This window comes from Ceratosolen solmsi, unplaced genomic scaffold (assembly GCF_000503995.2).
Source record: "Ceratosolen solmsi marchali unplaced genomic scaffold, CerSol_1.0 scaffold7, whole genome shotgun sequence".
Lineage (NCBI taxonomy): Eukaryota > Metazoa > Arthropoda > Insecta > Hymenoptera > Agaonidae > Ceratosolen > Ceratosolen solmsi.
In genome coordinates this window covers 4438372-4449296 of record NW_011948413.1, presented here as the reverse complement: position 1 = coordinate 4449296, position 10925 = coordinate 4438372, and the positions used below count along the sequence as shown (strand labels likewise).

The 10925-nt window shown below is 38.4% G+C and overlaps 1 protein-coding gene across 5 annotated transcripts; it reads right to left on the bottom strand.

Moving 5' to 3' along the window:
* Nucleotides 1-4072: 4072 nt before the first annotated feature.
* Nucleotides 4073-10136, bottom strand: LOC105367335 (intracellular protein transport protein USO1). 5 transcript variants are annotated; one of them, XM_011506000.1, is made up of 7 exons: nt 9824-10136; nt 9042-9756; nt 8827-8965; nt 8617-8735; nt 7931-8025; nt 7740-7850; nt 4073-4466 (listed from the first exon to the last, which is right to left on the bottom strand). In XM_011506000.1, the coding sequence occupies exons 1-7, from the start codon at nt 9838-9840 to the stop codon at nt 4220-4222; spliced, it is 1443 nt and encodes a 480-aa protein (XP_011504302.1). In that variant the 5' UTR covers nt 9841-10136; the 3' UTR covers nt 4073-4219. The 5 variants fall into 5 exon arrangements, with proteins under 5 accessions (XP_011504302.1, XP_011504304.1, XP_011504300.1 ...); XM_011506002.1 differs by having other exon boundaries at nt 7740-7847; XM_011505998.1 differs by having other exon boundaries at nt 4394-4466; nt 7304-7850.
* Between the last annotated feature and the right edge of the window lie 789 nt (nt 10137-10925).

The following is a 10925-nucleotide window of genomic DNA, read 5'->3' as shown; positions in this document are numbered from 1 at the left end:
CAAAGCAAACAGCAAACATTTAAAACAGGTATTTGAAATTGTATTTTGCATGGCGCATTTTGAGGTATTTGAATGTAAATTAACCAACTTAAGGCCGTACGAAAAAATATGAAGAAAAAATGGTTTCCTTTTTGTATTTTTCTCCTTATAATTTTCGACCAGCCATCAAAAGTGAAGGAGAATCATTTTACTCCACCGACACCAAACTCTCAGCGTGTATCGTGGTTCAGTCGTATTCGGTTAAGCGATGTCCCACTAGTTATGTAAAACTGTATGCGGATCGATTGAGCAAACAGAAACGACGTTCCCCTTGTTCCACAGCTCTTTCACTCTCTCTCTCTCTCTCTCTCTCTCTCTTTATGTTTGTGCCTCTCCCCTCCCTCATTCTGCACCCTTCATCGTGTTCTTATTGGTTTCCACATTTGGAAAGACCAAAAAGTAAAAAGCAGGTTAGCAGGCCGATCGTTTGCGATTTTACAAATACGACTCTCCCTATAAAAATTGCAATTCTACTTGAAGAGCCGCGAGAAAAAAAGCCGCGAAAACTTTTTCGACCCGCTAATCGCGATCTTTGCCAATGGCACTAAAATACTCACTGTCCAAATTGCATCGCACTCGGTATTTCTCGTAGTTTCGCGATCGCGCGGCTGCAATTACGAAGATTTGGGATAAGCGGCGGCAAACAGTCCCAACGGATCCCAGGTCTAATAATTCGGAGGAGCCACAGGAGCATAAAGCGGCGCAAAAAGCCGTCATAAAATCATTATCGATTTACGAGCCGACGTCGGCGACCGTGACGGTGTCGGTGGCTGTGGCTGTAGTGGTGGCGGCGGCGGCAGCGGCAGCGGCGGTGGCGGCGGCGGCGTATTTTTGCTTTTGCCGCGAAGCTTTTCCATTTTCTACGTAGCGGCGGCTTTATCGTCGGGATCATAAAAAGCCGGGAAACCATCGATGGAACATAATGGATTTTGAAAAGACGTGCGAATTGCCCTGCGCCCGACTACGATCTCCCCAAGATAACGACCGGGGAAAAACGCCGGGGCGAAGAGGAAAGACAGACGGGAAAAAGAACAATAAACCCAGCAAGACCGATAAGGCTCTCGTGTGTATACATACGCGCCGTCTTTCCTTCTTCCTCTCGTCTGTGTTGTTATTGCGAGGGCAAGTGAAAAGCGTTTTGCAAGAGCAATTGGTTACTACGACGAGAAGGGCCGAGGGAGTGGAGACCATGGTGCGAGAAGGAAACGGACGTTCCTCCTGTTATTTCTTTCATCCCGCTTCATTATCGGGTTATCGCTTTCGCAAGGGCAGGTTGTCGAGCGAAAACACGCGCTAAGAAAACAGCGCCGAGACGCGACGCACTTTATTATCTGTTCGCGCGTCTCTGATAAGGTTGCAATTGATGCCGGCACCCGTCGCTGCGACTCGCCAATGAAATTAATAACGTACAAGCATCTATTGTCTTGAAAGATATATTTTTATTCAAACCTCAAAATACAAGTTCTACACGCGTGTATTTACAATTTAATCAAAGAACAAAAACAAAATATGATAAAAAGATATTTCTTCCTGCGGTGCCACTCAACACGTACGCTACGCGCACATAAACACAAAGAAAAACCCACACGCGCACCCACACAAACACACGCGCGCGCAAACACACACGCACACGCACGCACACACACACACAGACACACACAGACACACGCAGAGAGAGAGAGAGAGAGAGAGCGATGCTTAGGCACACACAAGCGTATACGCGTTGGTATACGATCTAATATCTAATACTCAATTTCCTGTAGTACTCTTTTACCTTGCGCACTCCTTCGGCTCTTTTTTTCTCTTCTGTTTTCAACTTCATGCGTTATGCAATAGCAACGATTAAAAAATACATAGAATTTCATTCAACGCATTATACTAGTCGACTACATTCCTGAGAAGCGCATTTTTTCCTCGCTCTTGTTCTCTCTTGATTCACAAATATAATCTTTTTAAAAACGAAAGTCAGTTTAGAAAATGGAAATTTATAAAGATCTTTTACTACGAAATTATTATACAATCTCAGATATTCTTTAATTACAAACTTATAACGGTAGCTTCTTAAATATCATTGTTTATTTTCATTGAAGATCATTACTTATATATGTAAGTGTATTTGCATGCCAAGAAAAATAGTTGATAACGTTGAGAGTTCAAACTTTAGGAGGTCGACGTTAACATTATGAAAATTTAGCTAATGGCACTTTTCATCGTCAATTTACAATATGATATTTACAGAATTATTCTGCAGTAAATTAATATTTTCAACAATGTACATTCTCAGCATTATAAATTGCACGAATAGAGATGTTCGTTACAACGACTCCTTCTTCAAGCTGAAAACTAGGATTGTGTTACAATGTATATGTTGTTGAGTCTCTATGAAAAATAGACTCGTAAATTGATAAACTTTTATAAAAACTTTGTCTAATGATTAATTATATAAATCTTATACGATTTATTCGATGATGCCGCCGCAAGAATAATATTATAAAAATAATTATTATAATTTTTTATCTTTTCGATCTGAATAAGAAATTGTATGTATATAATATAGACAGAATAAATGGAAATGTGCCATAACTTTCTATTGTACATTTGTAGTAGTTATAATGTATGATAAAATCAATGTCTTAATAAGTGCGCATGATAAAGTATGGAGATTGTACAAATTTAAAAATATACTGAAGATTTAAATACACTAGTATAAAATAATTGGAATAGAAGAGAGTGTCATACATACATGGTGAGTCTTAGTCAACCGTTACGCTTATTATAATTGTTATTAATATTTTTATTTGCATTAGAAGTATTATTATTGCTAAGTTTTTGGACTGGAATACGGATAAACTTATATATGTATATATATTTGTAAAGCATGTGTAAATGTTCTCTAGTAAAATTATACTTTTTTACATCATTCAATTGCTCTACAGAGTATCCAATAAAGATCAAGCAATAACATTAAACGGTCATGTATCTTTTATGTTTTCGGAATATATTTTTTACAATTTTAGAGAAACAATTTTATAAAATGCAAAACCAGTCTATGTATTATTATTATTATTATTATAATTATTGATGTTGTTACTGTTTTGTTATTGTTGTCGTTATTGTCGATGTTGTTATTAACATAATTTTTATTAGTAAAGACAATATTTATATATTTTAATTATTATTTTAAACATTAGTTGCATGTATAATGAAAATATAAAACATTTTTCTTATCGTTCGCTGTGAATAAAACTGCATGCATATGTTTATATATAAATATATATATATATATATATATATATATATATATATATATATATATAATTTTATTTTATCAAACAAGATGTAATTAATTTTCTACATAAAAGCCATCGACAATAATTACGCAAAGTATGGTTTTACTTTTTAAAAATTGCTGGCAACAAAGATATGATTAAAGTGTACAAGAAAAAAATTAAAAAAAAAAACAAAAAAATAATCGCAGAAATAAATTAATTATCGATTTTGGTATTATTTTTATGTACATGTATTAAAATAAATTGCACAATTAACTAATAAACATAAAGAATAAGAAGAGCAAATTATTTAACATTGATAAAACACATACAGTATAATAGTTGCTCTGCGTACTTGTGTATTTGTTCCCTTGCGTAAATGTACGCGTGCCCGTAAGTACACGCGACACGTAAATATACAGCTAAAATAACGTTACGGTAATAATGTTCATAATGCTAGTAAAAATAAAGTTATGAATCATAATAAAGAAAGAGAGAGAGAGAGAGAGAGAGAGAGGGAGAGAGAGAGAGGGTGAGAGTGAGAGAGAGAGAGAGAGAGAGGCTGAGAGAGAGAGAGAGAGGGAGAGTGAATCAGAGAGACAAAGAGAGAGAGAGAGAGAGCGTTTAATGAACAGCAACTACGTATCCCTGCATAGTTGACAGATCGTGAAAGTATTGAGGTTCGAAAAGAGAGAGCATTTGATTAAAGTGAGAGATGGGCGTATACTAGGACCAGCGGGTGAGTGTGTGTCGGGGGAGGGGGGTCGAGGCTTATCGGAACAAGGGCCAATAAAAATAAGGAAGAGCCTTGTGAAACGGGAGAACTAATCTCGCATGGACGCAGCTCGGCTCGAGTCGCTGATCTCGTGGTTAGCCGACGGGATGGTGATGGTGCACAGACGGCGATCGACTCAGAGATCGGTAACGGGCCCCGAGGCGATGGTAGGGTTGCTCTCCAATTTGCTGCTCTTCTCGGATTCGTCTCTTCTCGGCTCCCCCTCCTCCTTGTTCTCGACATCTATCTCATCCTCATCCTCCTCCTCATCGTCATTCTCATCGTCGTCCTCCTCCTCAGCCACAGCTTTTTGCTCATTACGAGTACTCGTGCTTCCGGCGGCGTGCGTTTTCTCGCGCAGTATCTCCATGAGCCTCTCCAGTCTGATAAATCATCACGTATCCGCGTTACGTACACGTGGCCACGTACGACGGCCCGTTTTCAAACGCCCATTTAAATAAAAAGCGCCCCCAAAAGCCATGCGACCTAGTGTTAACCGCTCGCCTACGACGAGGATGGAGCGGCCGAAGAGAGGCAAATCCTTCGTTGATCTCGTGACCCGGCGCTGTTGTGCTCTTCCGGGGACAGGTAGATTCTATATGCAAATTACGGGACCAGGGCTGTCCAATTCAACACCCTCGTACGTTAGTCACGGTTAATGTACGGACATTCAGACGTTATTCACTCCTGTCCATGTAGTACTTTATTAGGACGTTAATTCTCTTCCCTTTCATTTGTTTCTGTTTTATTCATGATTTTCGAACGATAAACCAGGGCAGCGGTTAAATCGCACCTCAGGCACTATACTTTGTGCTCCTTTGCGCAATCGTCTAAAAGGATGTATGCAATGGAGCTTATGCGCGTGGAGAGCAAAGTCACGCTTCCGTTTCCTCCGCGTGCCTTAAAGTACAGATATCGTTCTCCGCTGCTTGGAGCGGATAATCAATGCCAATGTATCTAAAATATCTGCTATACATTTGTATTTATAATATTTGGCGCGTTTATAAGTCATTCGAAGGTTAACTTTCCGAGTAACATTTTTCCATTGCAGAGTCAATATATTTATATTTAACTAAATGGCCTTTCTTCGCCTTAAGGTAAGTTTGTCGAAGCACGCGATTATCTATTGAACATCTAATGAAAATGTCGTTTTTTATTACTCGACGGAGTCGGTAAATTGTCATAATGCTTTTGACGTATAAGGCAACAATGTGTTTAAAATAAAATTTAAGATATTTCTGTATATTAAATATTATTTATAAAAGCATTAGCTGACTGCTGATTGTTTATTAGAATTTTTTTATAAAATATTTTAGAGGAGTAACGTTCGATAAAGGCGGTTCGCAAGCACTTTCATTTATTGTTAGAATCATAGATCATCATTCTATTCGAATTTGGTCATAATTCTACAAAAATATAAACTACGAGCTAAGTTGTAAATTATTTTGAAGCTAATTTGGGATCGATTGCTTACTATATTATCAACTGACTTCGAATGCTATATTTATAAAACATATAGAATTATCAACACATGGCATTTAGTTTAATTTACTTTATTACAAATATTCAAGAAATATTTTTATTGAATTTATTTCAGCGAATTTGAATGTGTTTCAAACAAGTTTATTTAATTTTAATAAATTTCGTATTACTTGGAGAACAATTTTACTTTCACTTTAATTTTACATTGAAATTTATGAAGATCTCTTGGATTTTTAATAAAATAAGTAATAAAATTAAAATAGAAAAAATTTCCGCCTATCGTTTAAACAAGCAAACATTGCGGTTTATTTCAAAGGTACAGACAGTTAAATATTACTAAAAAGTGCATCGGAAAAATCCACAAAACAGCTAAAATAATATATTGTTCAATTTAATGTTTATGATCCTTGTCAAGTAAATATAACTTTGAAATGACTTGAGATATTCAAACGTTCCAACCTTCGACACAAAACCTTTATTTTCTTAGGATGGAGCTATTCTTTCGAGTGTTTAAAATCTACCGAAAAGAAGACATAATATAACGTTTACAGTATTGTGCGGATCAAAAGAACTTTTTGTTAATCGTAAAATGATTTTTTTTCTTTTTTCTTTTTTTTTTTTTTTATTCTTATTCTTTTTGTAATAGTTTTGTAAATTACATTGACGTAAGAAAAAAAATTGTATTTTGCGCTGAAAACTTAATCTTATTGTTCGGGGAAGTGAGCATTGACGTTTCCTATAATGCTGATCCTCGCGTTAACTTAATTTCATTCAGCGTTTTATTAAAGCGCTCCTAATGCTTATGTATCAATCGAATTGTTGCCTAAAGTCGAGCTAATTTTAATAAAATAATCGAATATATCTATTTGAATAAATTATCGTATCAACGACGCGAGATGTTGAACCTTGAGGCGAGTAAAGTTCAATAATCAGTTGTTAACCGATGACCTGGTTTAAGCGCAATGTTTTAACAACAGAGAAAGACATAAAATTACTTTACGTTTAAGAAGGATTCACTCTCTTGCTACACATAGCTTCGATATTTCCAGACGTCTTCGAGTAGGACTAGTCTATTTTAAGGATATAATAGTCTGAAAATATTGATGCAGAGTCTTGTAAGTATGGAAATATTAAATAGAACTTTATGAAATAAGCGGTAGTCAGTGAAGCATATTGGCAACTGAGTTTTAGATATAGTTAAAAGAAAATGGCGAAGCACATTATGTACAAAACATGCATGAACGGTGAACCATAAAAACCTACGTGCTATTTTTGATATGTACAGAGTATTCGCAACCTCTAGAATAAGCCAGTATAAAAGCCCTTTTGTGGTGTGTTGTCGAGACGTATGTTCTATCTATCTATTTGCTCGTATATATATATATATATATATATATATATATATATATATATGTATACGTATATGTATATATACATATATACGTATATGCATATATACATATATACATATAATTATACGTGTGTACCGGTTTGGTGTCGGTGTTCGTGTTCGTGTTCGCGTTCGTGCACGTATGGGTGTTCGTGTGCATGAGTGCACGCGCGTGCGCGTATACACGTGCATATATGCATATACACACGAATGTATATGTATACATGAATTGTATAAACACACGCGTGTATGTGCGTATCTATATGTATTTAAAGATGTCTCATATGTATTATAAATTGTTTGTTCTGTCTTTTGATTATTTGCTATGATTGGCCCCGCACGTACGACCTAAATGTAGGTGGTGGTGTAGGTGGCGCGTGAAGGTGCTGTCAGGACTCTGGAGGTCAGGATATTCGTCGAGTCTTTTGAAACGACGGGGCTAGCAGCGACCAGGATATTGGTATGAATGGGGCCCTCGCGGGCCTTGTCCGACTCGTGCTCTGGTCCCCTTGGCTTCTTCTCGTCCTTTGACGAGGTTCCCGTGGCCACGGCCGCGACGAGTGTCCGTTCGTCCTCGTACAGGTATTCGTCCAGCAGCAGCGATGAACCGGACGAACCCGAGTCGTGCTTGCCGTCCGTGGAACGGAGACTGGCGACGGATGGGGATGGATCTGTGGATGTGGAGTCGTATGTGGTACGCACGGGGGTGCTCGTCATAGAGGGACTAGGTGAGTCGAAATGTACAGGCGTGACAGGCCGAAGGGCTACAGCAGCGTTTACGCACTTTGTCGCATGGCACTCGGCCATGTTCCTGGAGGCCCTCGCCTCCTGCAGCTCCCGGCGCAGCGTCAGGTTCTCCTCCTCGAAGGCAGCGATCTCACGATTCTCGCTGCTACTATCCACGAAAATAAAGGGACTTATGTTATTATTGCTCTCCCATCGGCCGTATCATTCCTCGCGCTGCTCGTTACTTACTTTAAGCTCAGCCTCAGGGCTGCAACTTCCGTCTCGAGTTTGCCGATTCTTTCCACGCTCTCGTCCTTCTCGCGCCTCACCTTCTCCAGTTGACTCTGCAACGAGAAAGACAGCGGCCATTTCAAAAAAGCGACGGGTCAGGGAGCGGCGGTGGCTGTCCGGGCTACCATTGTGCCGCGACTCGGCGACTCGTGAGGCTAATGGACGCGAGAAACCCGATACGAGCGTGGACAGGGGCAAAGGAGCGCCTAAGTGCCCCCATGTCGCCGATCGCTTACGCCTTGGAAAATGACGGATGCCGTGTGCTGACCCCACCCTACCCCATCCTATTCGTGACACAACGAACCCCTCGCTGAAATTTAATACGGCTCGGCTTTACTCCACATCAATATTATTACGGGCTCGATTATTTTATGTCTCTCTCTAGCGTCGAGTTGGACGTTGCCGAGGTCGACGCTTTCCCTGACCAACCAAGACACGATATATTTTCGCTCAACGCTTTGCTCGCGGATGAGAAACAGAAGAAAGAGAAACGAAAGATACGACGCCCAGGCGGCACTAGTTTCACCTGGCCATCCTAATCAAACAAAATCTTCGGCAACGCACCGACACCGGACTAGAGACAAAGCACCTGGCCGCTTTAATAATAAAATTTTCATTCCCACATTCGTCGAGTAATTACTTACTTTCAACTGTTCTAGATCTATGAATTTTTGAGATTGTTGACTATCCATTAGCACTTTCAACTTTGAGAGCATCACCTCTTCCTTGATTCTACTGGCATCTCTGATCTCTTTAATAATATCTGAATGTTACGTAAAAACAGATACAATTTAATTAATATTAATGTGTTTTGATTCTCATATCGATTTACTTCAATAAAAAAATTGGATTACCCGATAACATTCCTGGCTGGTAATCCGAAGGAATGTTTTTTTTGAATTGATTTAATTCAGTCTTTACGGTTTCTAAGTCTGATTTGGCTTGATGCAATTCTTTAAACAATTGACTATTCATTTCCTTCATCTTTGTTATCTGTTACAAATAACGAATCAACTTAACGAGAAACAAAGCTGTAATGATATATTAGAAAAGCAGAAATCTGCTGTACCTGCTCAATAAGTGTCAAATATAGTTTATTACTCTTTCCAATGGTCGTTATTGAACTATCACTATCCGCACTGTCCGTCTCATCGCTTCTTGACGTAGTTGGTGGGTCGGCAGGGCCTAATCCAGGATCTGAGTATCGTCTGTGCTCCGCGCTCAATTCCTCTCTATTATTTTTATTGTCAATGTTAGCAGTAGGGGGCAAGCTTGCATAATCTCCATTTTGATAACCCACAGGGCTAGAATGGCTCCAACCTTTCTTTTGAAGACTCATATAATCATTTCCAAACGCATCAAAACTCCATGCAGGACGATGCTGCATACTCATTAAAGATGCTCTTGTTTTACCTCTGTAAGGTCTGTATTGCGCTTTAATGACTGGCTCTTGAATTCGATATAGGGGAGGTAACGGAACAGGCTCCATTGTGTAAGTAGCAGGTACTGCAGAATATCCGCAAACACTAGGATCCGATATGGCTGTGAAAAGGCGCTGCATATTATGAGCTGAGTGATATACTTGACGCGATGTACTCGGTTGTTGCCAAAACATGGATTGGCACTCCATTCCAAATACTTCCTCTTCGCTTTGGTCATGACTATTTCTATTGCTACTAGACCGGAATTCATTGGTCAAATTGTTTTTTCTGTTATTCAGCTTTTTATTCTTTCTAGGCTGAGTGGGAAATCTGCAGTCACTTGTACCTCTTGAATTCGACAATCTAGAATAAACATCAGACTGAGTACAATGATGAGACTGCTATATTTTTCTTAATTACGTCTACTTACTTTTTACTCATGTTCATTGGAATCGAAATTGATTCCACGGGCAATAAATGGTTAAGCGTAGATGAGTCCAATGCAATTAATTAGGACATTACAATGAATGATTACGGAAAATTTGACCCTGACTGAAATTTCACCGTTTCTTTTATCTGCAAATACGTAAGACGTCACAAATGACCATCGTGGGCGCCGCCATTATGACTTGTTTATCATCTCGCGAGAGCGGGTATATCTTATTATTCAAATAGTTTTTTATTAATGTATATAATGCGATAGATTGGGAAAATAGCTTCCTAGCTAGACACGATGCATTCGAGCAGATTCATTGATAATTAATCATTGTTCGTTTTAGCGCATTAGCTACATAATTTCGTGGGAAAAGTGCGTGATTTCAGGACAAAACCGATATATCTCGAATTATTTCGAGTTAACCTAATATATTGCTGTCAAAGTCACAGGGTAAGAAAAACAGCTGATCCGAGAGTATCCTTTGGCATTATTTAGTTTGGTTTTGATATGCGTTGCCGTGTCGCTAGAGGCACTCGAACGCTTCTAGTGCGCAGGAGCGAGCAAGGCCGCCGAACCTGGAACCAAGGCAGCAATTCGATTATTTTTACGAGAAATTAAAGAACTTTGAGATTTATTTGTATCCGAATGTTTTGTATAGATGTATATTATTGCTAATGATAAGTAAGAAGGAACAATGTACGAATATAGACATATAAGGGAAATTCGTCCAACAGCTTTAAAAGAGAAAAGTTTCGTTGGTTGATAAGATAGAACAATTGTATCTAGCGACTTTTTTTCATTCTATTTTTGTCAATGTAGAAAGTATGCATTGATTAACGCAATATACGTCCGCGAGTTTGTGCGCTCGCGCACGCATTTATTTATACATATATATAACGAAATAAAAAAGAACGCACGCGCGTGTATTTGTTTTTTTTTTGTTTTTGTTTTTTTTTTGTTTTTTTTTTTTTTGCTATTCTAAACACAAAATATAGCGTGTATATTTTTTCTTTATTAAATTAAATGTGTGAATTTTATATAACTTGAGTTAATTTAACATGATGCGCTTTAATGGCAATATTGAAACACATAAAGA

Excerpts from the sequence above, each read along its gene's own strand:
- LOC105367335 (XM_011505998.1), bottom strand. Across the intron at positions 8,966-9,041 it reads ATTTGACACTTATTGAGCAG|ATAACAAAGATGAAGGAAAT; the intron begins GTACAGCAGATT and ends TATTTGTAACAG. Across the intron at positions 7,851-7,930 it reads GCCCTGAGGCTGAGCTTAAA|TAGCAGCGAGAATCGTGAGA; the intron begins GTAAGTAACGAG and ends TTTCGTGGATAG.